This window comes from Chinchilla lanigera, unplaced genomic scaffold (genome assembly GCF_000276665.1).
Source record: "Chinchilla lanigera isolate Chin_1 unplaced genomic scaffold, ChiLan1.0 scaffold00002, whole genome shotgun sequence".
Classification (NCBI taxonomy): domain Eukaryota; kingdom Metazoa; phylum Chordata; class Mammalia; order Rodentia; family Chinchillidae; genus Chinchilla; species Chinchilla lanigera.
In genome coordinates this window covers 51,084,003-51,102,841 of record NW_004955403.1, presented here as the reverse complement: position 1 = coordinate 51,102,841, position 18,839 = coordinate 51,084,003, and the positions used below count along the sequence as shown (strand labels likewise).

General features: G+C 48.9%; 1 protein-coding gene across 4 annotated transcripts in view; it reads right to left on the bottom strand.

The window, feature by feature from the left end:
- Window positions 1-406: 406 nt before the first annotated feature.
- Window positions 407-18,839, bottom strand: part of Extl3 (exostosin-like glycosyltransferase 3) — a 26,113-nt gene continuing 7,680 nt past the window's right edge. Inside the window, exons 3-7 of one of the 4 annotated variants that reach the window (XM_005373777.2) lie at window positions 13,880-14,007; window positions 9,157-9,301; window positions 5,231-5,434; window positions 5,037-5,129; window positions 407-3,898 (exon numbers count right to left, since the gene is read on the bottom strand). In XM_005373777.2, coding sequence (XP_005373834.1) covers window positions 3,689-3,898; window positions 5,037-5,129; window positions 5,231-5,434; window positions 9,157-9,301; window positions 13,880-14,007 — 780 coding nt within the window. In that variant the 3' untranslated portion in view covers window positions 407-3,688. Of the gene's footprint in view, window positions 3,899-5,036; window positions 5,166-5,230; window positions 5,435-9,156; window positions 9,302-13,879; window positions 14,008-18,839 lie in introns of all 4 variants that reach the window. The other 3 variants (XM_005373778.2, XM_005373779.2, XM_005373780.2) reach the window with 3 other exon arrangements.

The window sequence follows — 18,839 nt, the reverse complement described above, 5'->3', positions numbered from 1 at the left end:
TGCCAAGGACGGCTCTAAGGTGCTTCCGGTGACTCTTGTCACGCGGCAGTTGCACACCGGCCACTCGGCAAGCCCTGTCCCCACTGCTGGCACAGCGCAAGCTCCCCCGAAGCACACGCTCTAAAATGCCCACAGAAAGTGCTCTGCCCGTGTGTCATGTCCCACTGAAACGAGTGACACCCAAGGGGCTCTCCGTCTGCCCAGAATGACTGGTCCCGGAAACGGCAAGGCTGCCTGGGCCCGGGTACGCTCCAGGTCCCCCCGGTCAGGCCCCAGGGTGCTCTGGGTCCAGGCCACGAGCACTCTGCCCGGGAAGCACCGGTAGCCGCTTGGAATCAGGCGGCTCCTCGTCTCAGGCCACGCTCCTGCACTGCCGAGGAAAATCACCAGACTGCCAAGCCGCTTGAGTTAAAGTCTCCATTTATTTTTTTTTTAATTTACTTTTTTTTTTTTTTTACAAAAATCCAACGTAGGACCATTGTGCTCATGGTTGAGGGTGGGGTGATGGACATGGGACATGGCATGACAGCAAAGAGCTCCCTTACAAGGAGCGCCTCAAGCCGGGCAGCTCAGGGCCAACGCGTGCCGCCCTGGATGAACAGGACACAGGAGCCCCGAAGAGACGCGGCCCACACCACACAGACCAGCGTGGGGGTGCAACAGCCCAGCACAGCCCAGTGAGCACCCCAGGTGGCTGCCCTCAAGGGGAAGCTGAGGCCAGGTGACAGACTGACCCGTGGATAGCCAAGGGGACTGGGGCCGGGAGGGCTGCTCTCCAGTGTCCACGTCCCTGCTGGGTGTCCCCGTCCACCTGCTAGCATGGCAGCTGTCATTCCCAGAAGCACCTGTGAGGCCACATGGGGTGTCCTGTTCCACCTCATGTGCCCAGGCCAGTCCTTAAGGTCATGGTCAGTGTCCACTACGGCCTGCATGTGACATCCTTTAAGCTACTGTCCTGGCAGGTCCCAACCGTGCCATCCATGTCTGTCGCTCTGATGTCACAGCTGCCCTGCAGCGCACAATGATGGCATCCACTGAGTGACAGACACTCACAACCTCCTGACCTGGCCCCAGAGAATGGGCTCCCTGCGTCAGCGTCCAAGTTCTTCACGTTAAAAGAAACAATAAAATAGCAGCCACGGATACAGCTCAAAACACCACACTCTTTGGCTCTCCTAAAGGAAGGAGGCTACTGCTAAAAAGAATCAAGTCAGAAGTCAGGAAAGGGCAGTTAGCAGGGCGCCCAGACCCTCTGCTAGTCACAGGAAAGCGTGACTCAGGTTCCCGGGGAGCAGCCTGGCACCACCTGCCGGCGAGCGGAGGTCCCTGGGCCCACCAGGCAGTGGGGAACCCCAGGAAAGAACCCATTCAGACAGACAGGAGAGCAGTGTGCACCCCAGGAAAAGCAGCACAGGATGTCAAGATCCAGGAAAGACAGGGCGGGCTTAAGGCATATGCATGACCAGGACAGACCTGAGCTTTTGTTCCGTTTCTGGAAAACTTCTCAACTCACTCAAGAAAGTGGGGCTCGGAAAAACAAGTTAAGGGCCAAATCTCTGACAAGTGATAACCTTCCATTTCCCTACGCCACCGTGACCAAAATGAGCTTAGTTTACTTCCAGCCCAGGGAATAGAAATTTAAACCTGTGGAGGAAAATAGCAATGTGGGTGCAAATGCCTGCAAATTCCTGGCATCCTTTTCAAAGGGTGGTGGTGCTGTTAGTGAAACTGACAGCCGAAAGTCAATGAAAATCGAAATCAAAATGGTGAAATCAGGACTGAAGTTGAAAGTAAAACTGAAAGACCTGGTTGAGCGTCTAGAACACCAGTGCTCGAAGGCTGAGGAGATGAGGGCGGGGTCTCAGCCGTGAAGGGAAACCAGCACCAGGCCCAACCCAAGCGCAAGGAACAGTGAACTTACGGCCCCTCCACGAAAGTGTCATTTGTGCTGACCTCTCAGCAGCGTGGTGCAGCACTTGTATTACCAGTCAGCTTCTGCAGGGTCATGGCCCGAAGCAACATCCTACACTGGCCTGAACAAGCCACAGTTCCAAATCTCGGACCCTGAGGCTGTGTTTTATAGATCTTGCTGTATTTAATATTAATAGCAGAGGAATTCCTCTCCTATTTTTACAATGCTCTTTTGTGTATTTTTGTACACTTACAACTCCAGTATTTAAGCAGATGATCGTCTTGGTAACTGAGGAAGAACGTATTATATCTAGAACATGCCTCACTTTTTATTGTCTTTTCCAGCTCTTGTCTGAGTATTTCTCTGACACTGCTGTTGATTAGCTACAGGAACACACATTTAGACTTTCGAGTTAAGGATGTGAGGATCAGGCCAATGATAAAGTCCTTCTAGGAAGCTGGTGAGAGTTTTTCTTTACTCCTGTGAGAATTTTGTGTATGTATTCTCTCTGATATTTATTAAAAAAATTTTTTTTAAATAAAGAGCACTGTTAGAAAAGCAAAAACAAAAAAGACCAAACTGCTCCTTCTCCCACTGCCCTTGCACACTCCGAACCCCAGGGGTCCCGCAGGCGGCCTAGCATGAGAGGTCCAAAGCCACAGGTAACAGGTGAGGGGAAGGTGAGTTTCCCCAAGGAAGCTCCCCAAGGCAGGTGCCCTGCCGTACGCCTTCCCGGCCAGCGGGCAGGACCCTCCACGGATGCACGCCCAGCCTGCACAGCCCTGGGCCAACGTGGCAGCACAGCCTGCAGCTTCTGCTCTCCCATCGAAGGGAGAAAAACCTGCCAGAAAGCCCAGTGCCAAACCTAGTTTCTTACCAGGAGGACAGGCCTGCTTCTTCCTCCTTCTCTGCCTCCTTAGTCTCCTCTCCCAAACAAGGGTGAGAATGGAGCAGGGTGAAGTCCTGGGACAGTGCGGCCTAGGAAGTTCTCCAAAACCACCAGGTCCAGTGGAAGGCCACTCACGGCTCACCAAGGTGCAGGTCCTCCCAGGACCACCAATGGGAGGAGCCAAGTCACAGATGGACAACCACAGGGACAGGCACAAACCAGCAGGGCTTGTCTTGTCCGTGGACCCCTCAAGAGGCCAAGTCTATGCTTCTCCTGTTTCTAGGCTCAGCCGCCCTGCGAGCAAGGAGAGGAAAAGCACAGGCCAGCTCATGCCGGCCAGGACCCACTTCCACTGAGACACGGAACCCGCGGGGCCTGGCGGGTCCCTCCCTTGAGGGAGAGGCAATGACTTCCAACTCCCCCCATCATATATATATGTATATATATATGTATATGTATGTGAATGTGTGCATATATATGTATATACACACATATATGTATATATACACACACTTATATAAATAAGCCTTGAATGGCGGATCTGGAACTTTCTTTTTAAATAGTAATAGTTGTTACAGAATTTTAAAAACCTCAAACCAGCTGTCCTGGGCTTCTGAACTCACAAGTGACTCTCCGAGCCCCCGTGGTCCTCAGTGTACGCTATCCGTCAGTGCCGTGTGGAAGCCCTGATCTGCCGACCCGGGTTCCAGGCCCAGTGTGGCCGACTTCAAGATAAAGGCAGCTATTTCCCCTCCACTCTTCCTGCTGCCTCTCCTGGCAGAGGTGTGGGCCGCCCACCCAGCAGATGTCCTCAAGCTCCTTCAGTGCCTGGGACCTCGGGAGCCACCTCCCTCACGCTGCCCGCCCACGCCCCGCTCGCAGCACCCCTAGATGAACTTGAAGCACTTGGTCTTGTCATGAGGCAGGCGCGTCTTGAACAGCACGGAGTCCACCCTGAACTGAGTGTACAGCAGGGGCATGTAGCCGTACACCTTGACAAAGAAGTTGATGCACTTGTGCCGCTCGTGGAAGTGGGAGTCATCGTGCGACAGGGCCTGAGGGCATCCCGGGCATCGGAAAGTCCAGCGGGACGTCACCTGGGAAGAGGGAAAAGGGCACAGTGACAAGGCGCTGACACCGACAGGGACCCTGCGGCTCTGCCAGCTCAGTGACCAGGTGAAGCCCAGGCCTGCAGACCCGCCAAGCGTCACCATCTGATCCCGTACCTAACACCTTTACGGCTACGAAGGCATCCTTTCCCAGTGGCCTACGCTTAATAGCAAAAGCCTCCAAACACGTAAGTGTAATTTCGCTCAGTAACTCTACTTCCAACATTTATCTTGGCTGCACAGGAAGGCTGGTACAAAGTGCATTCCATCGATGGTTTTCACAGTAAAATACCGGAAAACCATCCACACACAGGAACTTAGCCCTTGCCTGGCCTGTGCTAATGCACGCAAGGGAACGGAACCGGGCTTTCTGGTGCTGACTGTGAGCCGGCTTACTATAGGCAAACTTACTCAGTAACTAAAAAAAACTCAAGTTTCTAGACTTCTGAAGGTACTTCTACTTTTGAGCAAATACCTTATTTAAGTACTTACCTACCTGCCAGGCACTATTCTTAGAGCGTTAGCTGTATCAGCTCAGGAATTCTTACTTTGTTTTTCTTGATGGACACTCCTACTGTACCCTCTCATTTACCAGTCTGGTGAAGCCTGGACTCCCGAATGTTTTTAAATACAATAAAGTACATGGGATTTAAAGGAAACTATGCTGAAATATAGTAATATACCTGCTCTCTTATTAACACAATAACAAGATGTAGGGAAAGGTAACAACTGCCATAATGTCAAAGCGATGAGGAACAGAAACATTAAGATGCTGCGACAAATGTGACACAGAGGTATCTGTGATTTCTTCAGGTGACCCATCAGTTAAGGCACATACTCTCAGGAACTTGAGTCTGTTTCGTATCTGAAGGTCACACGTGAGTAAAAGTAACGATGCCTGACTTTATGGGGGTTCCAAACCCTCTGAGTCCCATCCACCAGCCTCAAGGGTTAAAAAGCCTGGAAGTATGCACTCATGTAATCCCATGACAATCCTGAGAGGAAGGTGGTGTCCTCACCCACTTCAGAGAAGAGTCCCTGAGGTACGAGGTTGTCACAAACTGCCACAGCGCAACAAGAGAAGGCTGTTTGCGCAAGCGCAGTCCCACAGGGCCCAGGCCCTCACCTTGATAGGGGGTTTCCGAGTGATATGGGAGACAAGGAAGTTCATGGCGATGTCCTCACAGTTGATGTATTCGTCCACCATGTCTCGGATGGCCTGGGGCATCACGTAAGAATACAGGTAGGCATAATACTGCCAGGGGAGGAAAAGCAGTCACACTGTTAAAGGACACTTTCCAGCTTTCGGCAAAAACACACCTGGGTCTCGGGGCTGGGGTTCCGCTGTGGCAGTAACAGAAGCACCGCGCGTGTAGGAAGCTGGCGCCGGGGCTGCCAGGTGCCTTGCCACGCAGCTCTTCCGCAGTGAGCAGTTCTGCTGAGTGCCAGTGTCGCCCTCTCCGAGAGACGGAGCAGCGCTGAGTCCTGCTGGTGTCTCGGAAAGGTGGAAACCGGTGTAAAAACCTGTCAGACCGAGGGGACACTGGTTCAGGCGAACAGTGTTCAGCCTCTGACCGCGGGAACAAGCGGTGAGTGAGGTGGAAAGAACACAGAGCTCAGGGATGCCACGAGGCGTCCGAGCCATCACTACCTCGCTAAAGGGCTCCTGAGTGGCGGACACGGTTGCTCTCTGGATGTCCGCCCAAAGCCTCGTGCACTCTCAGGTGCGAGGCGGGCAGATCACAGGGTGTGAGGCTCATCACGGGCTGCTCAGTCCACTGACGAGTTTACAGCCAACCGTGACGCTGTGAGGTGGGTCACTGGGGCGTGGCCTGGGGCGTGGTCCATCTCCCTCGCTCCTCCACTGACCACTCTGCTTCCGGCCACCTCGCTAGGCATGGGCTGTGCCTTCCCTCTGCCACGCTGCCCTGCTTGGGAGCCAGCCAACTATGGACCGAGCCTCTACCAACTGCGAGCCAAAGTAACTTTTCCTCCTTGGAGGGTACCAGGCACGTCTCAGTGATGGGAAAGTAGGACGTCACTTCTCACCACTGCCACGCACTACTCCCTGCCCCCGGCCACCCTCATCTGTCCGTCTCCCCCAGTCTCCCTGCTGCACTAAATCTCAGCACAGCAGTGGCCACGTCGGAGCATGGAGCCAACTGCACACGTCACACCCTTCTCCCCACCCTCCCAGGGCTTCCCATCCCTCAGGGGAACAGCCACAGTCCTTCAAACTCCCCCGCAGGCCAGCCTGTACAGCGGCAGTCCCAGCCACTGGAGGGGCTGAGGCAGGAGGACAGCAAACCTAAAGCCAGCGTAAGCAACACAGCAAAACCCTGTCTTAAAAAAGACGACAAGTCCCACAAAGCGGTGCACGGAAGCTGGCACCTGCTGACAAATTCTAACCACTGACTCTTTGGGAATTTAGTGAACGCTAAACACAGTCATTATTAAGAAAGTAATTATGTGCGTTAAAAATTAATGCAGTAAATGTCCAAAACTTACTACTTCTTACTACTGAATCTGCGGCAGACGCTGCGCAGGGGTGCACAGCTGCACACTCCTTCCCACCTCCCTCATCAGTGACTCACGCCCATAACCTCACATCAGCCAGAGCACAGAGACTGACACCACAGAACTGGAGAACGCCAAGAGCAAGGAAGAGTTGCCAGAGGCTGGTGATAAGCGAAAGAATAGGGGAAGAGCACAACTAAACTGACTTGCACATTTCATCACCTTAGTGCAATCTATACAGAGGAATGATAATCATAAAAATTTGTTTAGCAGAGTAGTGTGCTGGTTAATGTGCACAAAAGTACTTCAGGGGCAGTGATCTTAAAAACTGAATTACACTTTTTTAATAAAAAGATTTAACGTAATTCTAATTTGTTGATCCTTTAAATAGCCCGTGGCTATGATTAGTATGCTAATGAGAACACATTAATTAAATACTATCTGTACCTTCAAGGAAAAGGTGACATTTTAACAATAAGAAGCAACTGCAATTTAAAAAAAAAGATGGAGAAACCGTTATGAAAAGAAACTTTTGGAAGTACTTCCAGTATGAAATGGTGTTATTGCCAAAGTATGTTTTATATTAATCTCTTAAAACATGTACCTGTACATTTGAAAAACAAAAACTTTTCTAACCTCTTTTAAAAGGATTTTTTTGGGATGGAGCCAGAGCTCAAATCCAAGGTCTCATAGATACCCCAAAAGTGCTCTACCCTGAGCTACAACCTGACATCAAAGCTCTTTTAAATTAAGATTCAACAGATTCACAACCTACTCTAAAATACAAAAATACACCTTTCCATTAGTTTGCTAAAGTTTGCAACGATACCACAGAAGATAGAAATTAGAGTTTCTCAAAAAATAATATCAAGATGTAGATAAGACTGGAAAACATGAGTATCATGATTTAAACAGCAATAAGGTACTTTTTCCAGAGAGTGATTAAAGCAAAGTATGAAAACATTAAGTAGGGCAAGATGGTGCACACCTATAGTCTCAGTAACTCAGAAAGCTGAGGTAGGAAGACTGCTTGAACCTAGGAGTTAGTCTGGGCAACAAAGCAAGATGCCTTCTTTAAAAAAAAGATCTATGGGTGCCAGGGACATATAGCTCCGTGGTACAAGTGCCTACCTGGCAAGCGCAAGGTCCTAAGTTAAATTCCCGGTAACAAAAAAAGATCTATGACTTGCCATAACAGTGTAAAATCAGTATTTTCAAAACTAATAAAACATTCAACTACATTGCTTTCTCCAAAACTGAAGAATTCAGGGAGAACATTTTGAAATTTCACTTCTAAATAGCTCAACCTTTAAAAGATTTCTGTAAGTATAGCAGTATACACAGTATAAATAAAATATATGTATGTTAGGAACATGTTCAAAAAGTTTTACTAATAGGCACTTACGATTAAAAAAAAAATATTCACTGCTGTAGCTATGGTAGGGAAGATCAATTTAATTACCACCGAGGGCAAGTAAGCGAGGCAAGTAAGAGACATGTCAGACAAACGTGAATGAGAAAGCTGGGAGCGAGGGCAAACGAGTGTGCACAGGCCTCTCCAGGGAGCGCCACAGCTCCAGCCAGTTTCTGCCGAACTCCACGAGGGCTTCAACTTCATTTTCACTGCAGTCCAGACTTCTTGTAAAATCCCGTAATTTTTAAAAGCTGGCAGTGTCTGAGACAACACTGCGGACCCAGAACACTTCTGTGAGCCGAGTGTGGCTCAAGGGCTTGAGTTTGTAACCTCTGCTCCAAATGTTCCAATGGGAAAAACATGAAGCTTCATTAAATACATTATTCCTCTAGAACTAAAGGGACCTGACCATTAACTTTCACAGCCAGAGTTTGCACAGGCAGACCCCTCAGCAGACAAGTAAACTGTCAAGGTAGGAGCAGAACTGAGAGAAGCCTGGGCTCCTGAAGGGAGCAACTGTGGAAATAAATGACTTCTCATTAGGCCTGGTTTCCCAGGCAGCCATCCTCCAACTCCCTGGCCCTCGCCCCAGCCTGGCCACGGTCCAAGTTGAGAAATGAATGAGATGTGCACAGCAACCTCACACATTGTTTTAAAAAGAAAAAGAAGCTGCAAGGTTCATGACTTCTTAGTCTAGTTCAAACTGTCCCTAAATATGACTTAAAGTCTAGCCCACGGTGGGCCCACGGTGAGGCAGAACACAGCAGGAGGAGCCGGTGGCAGAGGAGGCTGCCCACCTGTGGTGGCAGGAAGAAGCAGAAAAGGGGGCCAGCTCCACTCCAAGGCCACACCCCCAGTGACCAGCTTCCTCCGACCAGGCTCACCTCCTACTGCTTCCTCCACCTCCCAGTGTGCGTCGTCTAGGGGAGCTGTGGGACCCTTCAAGATCCCAACCACAACAGCAGCTTCAGTCCTCTGATGCTGGGCCACATCTGGGATGGCAGTGCTGAAACTGAAGGTACCCCACAGCTCTTTTGGCCCCGTGCCCTCAGGTTAACAGAGGGAGAGCCAACTCCAGGAAAGAGAAGCCAGTGCCTCCCCTCTGGCCTGATCTCTACACACACCCTTCATCCCGACTTTTTATTGCAGAGCTGCTGTAAGCGTCTTGATCAGTGTCTTTAAAACCAGGAATGACCCTTAGCATAGAGGGGTAACATACAGAGCAGGAGGAAAACTAATGCTTAGGGCAGCAGTTCAGTACCACGCAAAAGCTCACCTCCTCCTAAGTGCGTCACACTGCGACCAGCGCTCTCACCTTGTGAAAGAAGGCAGCACCCGTCAGCACCATGGACAGCTCACAGGAGTAGTTGGAGTTGTAGAGCCAGGACTGGTGAGGGATGTCCCACGCATGGTACCGGCCAGGGAAGCCTACGATGCGGTCCCGCGCTTCTCTCCACACCCTCAAAAACACAAGTGAGCACACACCTGAGTACACAGCTCTCAGGCTATCAGGGTAGTGAACTATCTTGTAGGCTCTGGCCTGTGGGGTTGTAATTTTTTTTTAAAATAAAATCAATCATAACCCCACTGGGATAAAAACCAGTAAACAGTATCGTAGAAAGCTTCCTTATTAAGTACGTGTTTATTTTCCCTCATTTTTCTCAGCTATCACCTCTCCAGTCTCATGGAAAGAACCAAACTGAGATAACATGGGAAGGAATTTTCAGAATACAGTAGTTATAACAATCGGCCAAGAGGCAGAAAGAAGGTATTAATTTTCTATTTTTTTTTCTTGGGACAGGGTCTCACTATGTAATTCAGGCTGGCCTTGAACTCACAACAATCCTCCTGCCTCAGCTTCCCAAGTGCTGGAATTACGGTCATGCACCACCAAACCTGGCTCTAATTTAGTTTCTTAAAGATTTATTTTAATGAGCAAGATCCACTAGTTCAGTGGGACACATATGCACATATGTGACATCCCCAGAGTGCGTACTTAACTTTTCTTTCTCTAGGAGGGCACACAGTGAGAACAGTTTAGAGCCCCCGGGCCTGGCCCCTGCAGAGGGCTCCTTCAGGAAGAGCACTGGTCCTAAACCCTAAACTGCACAGGGCTGAGGGTAAACTGCCTCGTGAGTTGAGAGCTCTCTATGGAAACATAAAAACCACAGGTCTCTTTAAATGCAAGAAACAAACCGAGACTTCAGTATGTTTCAGCAGAAACCCATCATTTTCCAATTTATAGGTAAAGGAGAACAAGCAAAATCAGTCCTCAGTTCCTCAGGCTTTGAGCAGAAGCTGAAAGAAAGCTCCAAAGAACCCAACAAGCGCTGAAGGGTCCAGGAGATAAGAAGCTGCCTGAGGACCTCTTACCATTGACAGGCAACTTCAATTCCTAAAGCATGGAGGACTTCGTTTGAAAGCAGCACCTCTCTTCGTAAGTTTGAAAGCAACTAATCCAGTCTAACAGGTGACAAATCATGACACGTGGCACAGTGTAACAGCCTTGTGGGCTTTCTTTTCAGACAGCGGACTTTTTTATTGTGCCAACTATGCACAAGTACCATTTTAACCCTTTTTAAGGATGCACAGCTCAGAGACATTAAAGATATCTATACTGTTGTGCGACCACCACCACCATCCACCTCCAGAACTCTCCCACCCTCCCACGCTGACACTGTATCCCTCTGATGAGACCTGGCCTCCCCTCCCTAGCCCCGACCCTCCCCGATCTCCTTCCTGGCTCTCTGGAGCGGACTCTCTAGGGGCCTCACGTAAGTGCAATCGCTCAGCATTTAGCCTTCTGGGTTTTCTCTGACAGATGCTGCTGCTACGATCACTCATGTCTGCCTTGTGGGTGGACATGTGTTTCTGTTCTCTCGCATGTCTGCCTTTTTCTTAACTGCTTAGGTCGACGTTAGTCAAGGCCTACATTTTGCCTGAGAGAAGAATTCTTTCACTCAACTTTTTTCCCTTTGAACCTAGGTCTGTTTCACTCTCATTCAAGTGAAATAAGCAAATTGGGGAAATTAACAGAAACAGAGTTTTTAGATCAAAGAATGCCCAAACAGATCAGAAGAGTACCAGTGGGGAAAGGTTAGGATGTACAGCCAGAGACAATTTACATTTCTACTACCCAAGGCTAACCTCCAATTCTGAATGATTAAGAGACGCATTAAAAGGCATCCCAACCAGGCAGGGTGGCACAGGCTTGTAATCCCAGCACTCGGCAGGCTGAGGCAGGAGGATTGCTCCAAGTTTCAGGCCAGCCAGAGCTACACAGTGAGTTCAAGGCCAGCCTGAACTACACAGCGAGACCCTGTGTCAAAAAAAGAAAGAAAAATCAAAACCCAAACACTAAAAAGGCATCCCATTATTTTCTCACCACCTGGAAAGCTGTGGAAAAATGGCAGAGAAAAGGTGAAAAGTCTTCTAAATGAGGAACTACAGGAAGACAGGATATGCCAGTATACGAATGAAATTCAAACTCATTAAAGTGGGACTCCTCCTCTGAATCATCCTTGGGATCCAGAGCCGGCAACTCACAGCTGTGGTTCACACCACAGCTCTGCTCACAGCACCCCAAGCCTCAGCAGACACTGTGTCAGGCCGCACCAAACCCCGTTTCTCACCGCCAGTAACAACCTCTGCAGCAGCAAAGTGCATTTCTGGAGCTGTTTCACCACTTGCTTTCCTTCATAAAAACAGCTATTTATTATCATGTGCAAAGGAATACACCCCAGTTTAGCTAGATTTCTTTTTAATCACAGCTAGCAACAGAAACTTGGCTTAAAAATATACTAGAAGGCCAAAGGAAATGTGGGAGGTTGGTGGGAGGAGAGAAAGAATAGATGTTCTAATCTGTCGGAAATGTGTCAAATTATTCCTTACAGATGGATTTAAGGTAGATCCAGCGGAGAAGTCGCTACTCCTTTCATATCTTTTCATCTGTGCATCTCTGCTTACAAACTCGAGCCAAAGGAGCTGACAGGGGGACAGGTCAGGTCAGATGTTCAGAACAGAATGGACACATGCAGAGAAGAGCTCTCTCTCCTGAATCAACCTTAATTTGAACAAAACCTCCAGTGCCTCTCAAACGTTCTGTGGTCAACCAGAAACTCACTATAGGTTAGTTTTTTGGTAAAACACTATGAAAATGAACTGCAAAGATTCTTGGGAGGGGAGGGGCGGGGTCTCGCCATGTAGTCCAGGCTGGCCTTGACCTCATTACATAGCCCAGGCTGGCTTCTAACTCACAGCAATCCTCCTGCCTTAGCCTCTCCAAGGATTGGATTACAGACATGTGCCACCACATCTGGCTTGCATGGATTCTTAAATGGGATACGTACAGTACAAAGAAAACACAGACATATTGGACTTCATCAAAATTTAAAACTTTGTACTTCAAAAGACATCGCCATGAAAAGTGAAAAGGCAGCCCACCAAGTGGGAGAAATTATTTGCAGCTCATATCCCTGATAAGGGTCTTGCACTGAGAATACATAAAGAACTCACACAGCTCAATAATAAAAAGGCACATGCAGGATCTGAACAGACATCTGTCCAAAGATACACAAATGGCAACTGGTCCATCAGCACATGAAGAACTCAACACCCTTAGTAATCGGTGAATACAAATCTAAACTATAATGAGCACTTCGCACCAACTTGGTGTTGGTAAGGATGTGGAGAAACTGGAACAAGAAGTAAAAATGACCCAAAATGTCCACCAACGAGTGGGCGAACTAAGTGTGGGGCGGCCACACAGAAGGATGAAGCGCTGGCACGTGCTACCGACAGGCACACCTTGGAAACATGCTGCTGAGTGAACGAAGCCAGTTATTCCATGGTTTCAGGTACATGCAATGCCCAGGATAAGCACTTGGAGAGACATGAGTTTAGCCTCGCAAAGGCTGGCAGAAAATGGGAGTGAAAACTCACAGCCACAGGGTTTCTTTAGGCGGTGATAGAACCTTTTACAAAACCAATGAATTGTATAATTAAAGGAGTTAATTGTATGGTATAGGAATTTGTTCAATAAATGGTACCAAAAGATACGAATTACAAGAAAAATGATCCTAAACCTGGTATCACACAAAATGTCCAGGTGCTATAGGAGTTCCAACCAGGCATGGTGGTGCACACCTACAACCCCAGCACTCGGGAGGCTGAGACAGGAAGCTTAAAGCTGGCCTGAGCTATACAACAAGCCCACGTCTCAAGAAATAAACAAGTGCTACACAAGTTTTGAAATGCTCGCCCTCCCTTTCAGTACTCACCTCCCTGTGGATACGTAACACACAGCCGTCCTGGCCCTCCACACTCTCACCCACTATGCCCTGACCGGGATCCTGAGCCCTAACAGCAGGCAAGTCCCACGATGGAGTGGGCAGCAGAGTGCAGTGGCTGAGGGAGAGCCCCAGCCTGTCCAGCACTCATCTTCTAGCTTCATGGCTTCGCTCTGCAATCTCAGTTACTCACTGGGTACAACCCCCACTCCTACTCCGAGTTCTTCAAGGACCAGTTAGAAAAACCAAAGGTGCGGAGCTGGTCTTGCCACACAGTCTGGGCTCACACAAGGTGAGTAGTAGCAGCCGCAGCAGCAGCTTCTCCCAGCCCTTTCTTCCCACTGGAGCTTTGTTTCCAAGTCCACCTGCCCCGCATGGCTGTGAGCCCTGGATTCCTGCCCCGTTCCACTGCTCTACACAGAGCCATGAGCTCCTTCCGCCTGTCAGGAAGTCGGTTCCCACTCCTGACCATAGAGGCCCCCAGCTTCCTCTAGAGAACTACTCAGCCCACAGGGTATGCATCTGAGGGTGATGATCCAGGAGCGCAGCCAACCAAAGAACTCCGCCTCCCGGTCCCGGGAAAGGGCCCCTCTGTGCGCAGAGCAGAGCAGGCGAGCCCATCTTATGTCAGCACTTTCAGCCTCCCAGCATCTCTCCACCCCCGTGACCAACACATCCGTCTGCTGCCTCATTCAGGCTGGAGTTCTGCCTCTAAAAACTGAGGGCCCCTGGACAGAGAATCGCCCTCACCGAAAGCCAAACATGATCTCATCATGGCGGAGGTGGGCGTCATCATCGATGGACAGGATGGCCTCTGTCTCAATCTCATTCCAGGGCAGGAAGCGATTGTTCAGACTGTTCTTCTCGGTCCGGACCACCTGCAGCGAGGGAGCGGAGGCACAGGTGTCAGTGCTACGTGAGGGGAGGAAATCGGGACATGCCGGCAGACAAGGACAGCTGCGGCCATCCTGACTGAAGACTGCACCTAATCACGACCGCTTATCCAGTCCGGCACACATTTCAACAATAGTACCACCTGAGAATTCAAGAAATATACAATAAAGAGTGCATATTTTAAGTGTTATTCATGAACTGATTCTGATTTCCTGGTGGGAAAAAGTAATGTGAGCACTATTTTACAATAAACCGCACCCTATCCAGGGAGATTAAAAATAACTTTTTCAAGAGAACACAAGGTGGCAGAGCAGAACTGAAATTCCAGGTCCCAGCTCCGGAATCACCCTGCTGGCCCAAACATTTTAAAAACAAACCCAGAAACCCCTCTGATCTGTATCCTTAAGGCCTTTTTTGATAGTTAAACTGACAGGAAAAAAGCAGAGGCTATTCTATTGACGTAACTACTTCATCTTTGTAACGCCCATCCACAGCACTAACTACACATACAAAAGCTCAGTTTTTTGTTAGTTTTCTGAGACAGGGTTTTGCTTTGTAGTTCAGGTAGGCCTTGAAGTTATGGCAATTCTCCTGCCTCAGCCTCCTGAGTGCTAGGATTACAGATGTGCACCACCATGCCTGGCTTCTCTCTTTGTAATTTTATTTTGAGACAGGGCCTTGCTAAGCTGCGAGGGTTGGGCTCAAGCTCAAGATCTTCCTCCCTCAGCTTCCCACAAAGGCAGGGTTACAAGTGTGTGCCACCACGCCCTGTACTCTTTTTATTCTTTAGCTGTATTAGTCCAACTAACGAGCCACCATTGTATTCTCAAAAAGGAAAGAGAATCTCATGGGAAACCACCTCTTTACAAAACCAACAGGGTCATCTCACTTTCAACAGGTGGCTTTACTTATATGAATGACTAGCTCCACCCGGCACGACGCACTCCTGGGCCCTCACTGGCATCTTCAGCTTCCAACACCTTTCCTTCCATTCTTACCTCAAAATCACTCTCCTGAAGACCCAGCTAAGAGCCTCTTGTCACCCACACCCCACGCCCGCCACTTATCAGACTGAATCACTTTTTCTGTGTTCTGGATGCAGAGAACTCCTACTTCAGTGAATTCATTCTAACATCCTTACAATAGAATTTACTCAGATAGAAGGGCCTTGGAGATAATGTGGTCCAAGTGTCCTTTGCAATGGACAAGCTAAGGCCTAAGAGACATCATGCAAGTGGTAAGCTGCAAGCGCCTGAGCTCTCAGTGGTACCAACTCACTCCAAATTCAGTCTTCTTACTGCTACATCCATGTTAACTTTATCAATTTCCTACCAAGCCACCATAAAAAGTCCCTCCTCCCCTCTTCTGTCCTTGTACCAGGGTCCTAACCCAAGACCTCAGGCATACCAGACAAGTGCTCTGCCTCCGAGCTATAGCCCTAGTCCTTTTTCACTTTGAGACAGAGTCTAAGTTGCTGGCTTCAAACTTGTGATCTTCCTGCCTCAGCCCCCCCAAGTGGCTGGGATTATAGGCATGCACCACCATGCCACCCCCAAAATGCATTATTAATGTATGCACCATTGAGGAAAACAGTGCTAATTATAAAAGCATGTGAATAACTGATCACTTGGAATGCTACCACATCAAAAAGCTTTTCTCAGACTTTGCCTCAGCCCCACCAAAGTTCCAACCCAAATCAAGACAAAGTGGGCTGGGTGCAGTTCAGCGGCACAGCACGTGCCTCCCCTACTTGAGGCTCTGAGTTTGATTCCTGGCACAAGCAGTAAAGAAAGATAAGACATCCACCAGTAAAGATAGACCCGGACCCACACCTCTGCAATAGTAGATACTGCATGCCCCAGCCAGGCGCCACAAACTGAAGTCTGTACTCTGTAGCATGGCTCACTGGTCCAGAGCAGGGGCCTGAATGCAGACGGTGTGGTAACAGCGCGAAGGAGCTGAGGCAGGCTCAGGATGCAGACAGGGTGGCCACCAAGTGCTCAGCTCACAGCGGCTGAGCTCCACTCCCCAGGGACAGCAGGGTAGCAGAAGTGGCAGGAGCCAAAGGCATGCCCAGTGCTGGTCCAATGCAGTCTAGGTCTACCGTACAAAGGCGTCGCAGTGTGAACAGTTCCATCTCAGACGGCATGGAGGATGTAGCTATTCGCTCTAACTCCCCCACACCACTCATTTTCCTTTCTTACACTACAGCATTCACTTCACCAAACTGCAAGCTCCACCAGGTCAGCTGCCCAAAACTCCTCAGCTCCAGCAGTGAATACGCAGAGCTAAGAGTCCAACAATGAATATACACAGCTGCCGATATTTCATAAATTCAGTTCTTAGCTGGGTGTGGTAGTGCATGCCTGTGATCCCAGCACTCAGGAAACTGAGGGATTTTGCTTCCTCCCCCCGGCGGGGGCTGGAGGGTCTGGCAACGTCTGATGACATGTTTGACTGTCACCACTGAGGAGAAACAGGGTGAACTACTCAGACCTAATAAGTACAGGTCAGGGATCCTGCTAATCTTAGAGCACACAGGACGGCCTCCCCCGGCAAAGAATGATCCAGCTCAAAGTGTCATGCGTGCCGCTGCTGAGACACTTTGACTGAGTCAACCCCCAGGAGACAGCAGGACTACAGGACTTCAAGAATAACTTGCAGTTCCTCATCCCAAGGTAACCATCTCTTCCCTGTAACACTACTTCTGCCCTTACAGACTTCGCAGATACAAACTAAAATTCACGCTGGAAGGTGGGGGACAGAGAGCATCCACAGGGACAGGGGAAGGGAAGCAGGAAGCTTTCTTCCAACAGTTTAGCTTCAAAGCTTTAGTGCTTACTGGCTAGACAGAAGCACAGCTAACTATTATTGGTTTTGGCATTCAAATCAGACGACCAAAGATTCAAACATTTCTAAACGAAGACACACAGATCAGCACCAGCCTCCAGGCGTGTGAGAAAAGTACATTTAATAATGCAAAAGAAATAGGTCAACCAGAGGTAGTATGGGACATTACAACTTTCATTTTTGTTGATTTTATTTTCAACTAAAACAGCCCCAACACTATTTCTTCGTGCTTCCACAGTACAGTGCCATTAGAGACCTTATGATTCCACTTTAGTCACTGGTGGACATGAAGACTGATTTTCAAATTATTGCCTTACTAGTAGGACATCAACCAATAGAGCATGTGTCTGGCATATAGCACATATACAACCACTATTTTCTGAATGAATGAATGAGACACAGGACATAAACTAGCCCTGCCATTCTACTTTCAGAATATGGAATAAAGACCTGAGAAGTTTATAGATCAAAACTACCACTGAATTTTCAATACATTTAATAATATTAAGGAATGACGGCTTAGAGAGGAATTAGGGAAAGTCTTACTACTTAATCCTGTTTCCTAAAGCAAAACAATCCATCCATCTCCATCAGTCAAGCTGGGAGCCGTGCCCACCACCATTCATTCCCATCTCGCTTGCCCCGCGCCCTGGTGACACCTCACTGGTCTTCTCTCTCGCCACCTTTCTTCTCACCACAACGGAACAGAACAGCAATCATGGATTAAACCACTGCCCCTACTATGCTCAGCATTTTTAATATACATACATAAAATATGCCTTTGAACATAACACTCGGCCTGGCCAGGCCCAACAGCTCCACCCTCCAGTAACGTGTTTCTGTTCTGTCCACTAAGAATGAACCTTATTTTAGGACACTACACAGACAAGAAAGGGTATCATCAGCTGATATTAGCCTTTGGTCATCCTCTCCTTTAACTTAAAAAAGAAGCCCATTAAAGAGCTGGGGAATCAAGAAAATGAGAGCCGAGAAGAGGCTGCAGGCGAGTTGAGTCCAAGAGCCTGAGGCCAGCCTGGGCAACAGAGCAGGACCCCATTTCAAAACAAACTCGCCCCCGGCCCTCTTCCCGTTTCCGGTCAACTCCGATCCTGGAGGCCTTGGGGTTGCTTCCTCCCTGCACTTGCCACTGCTGCACTCTCTAGATTGACACAACTCATGCATTCACTCCAAGTTTCCCTCAGATGTCAGTGTCACCTCTTCAAAGAGCCCTTGCCAGGCACTCTGTGTAAATGAGCTATGTATGCCCTTTATGGAGAAGAGAATGACAAAAATCTGATTCCAGGGCTGCTTGTCAAAGAGATTACTCTAGAAATGACAATCTGTGGTGCAAAGAGAAGCAATGTTTTCAGTGAGCTTAAGGATGCTGTGAGTAACTGAAAGATGTCACTTTCATAACAGACCAAGTTTTAAACATCAAAAGGACAGCTTTTGAGATTTTCACTGCCACAGAATACTCTAAAAAACTATCCAGCTTACTAGTTCCAGAATCTAAAGGAGTAACTCAAACCAAAATCCTCGGTGGGACAATGTACCAAATAGGGATTAGCTGGAAGTTTTGGCTTCTAGGAAGGCTGGGTAAGCTCTGAAGGACTCGATCCTCCTACCCATGACAACTGTACACTGCACAAACCACAACTTCCTGGAGAACAGAGTGAACAGAAAGCACACTGCTGCCCCAGGGAGTTACTGTCCCTCTGACGCTGAGAGCAGAAGGCAGTCAGCATCCCATCCCCAAGGACAGCTGGAACTCTCAGACAAAACCCACAGCCGTCTGGCCTGGACCAAAGAGTCTGAAGCAAACACTGCCTGTGTAAACGGGAGGAAACTCCACACAGGACAGCGGCAGAGATGGGAAGCGCCACGCACTGTATAAGCTGGCGTGGCCGTGGCCCCCCTGCTATACAGCATGCACGCTTGGCACAGGCTGTAGGCTGACCGGCAAAAT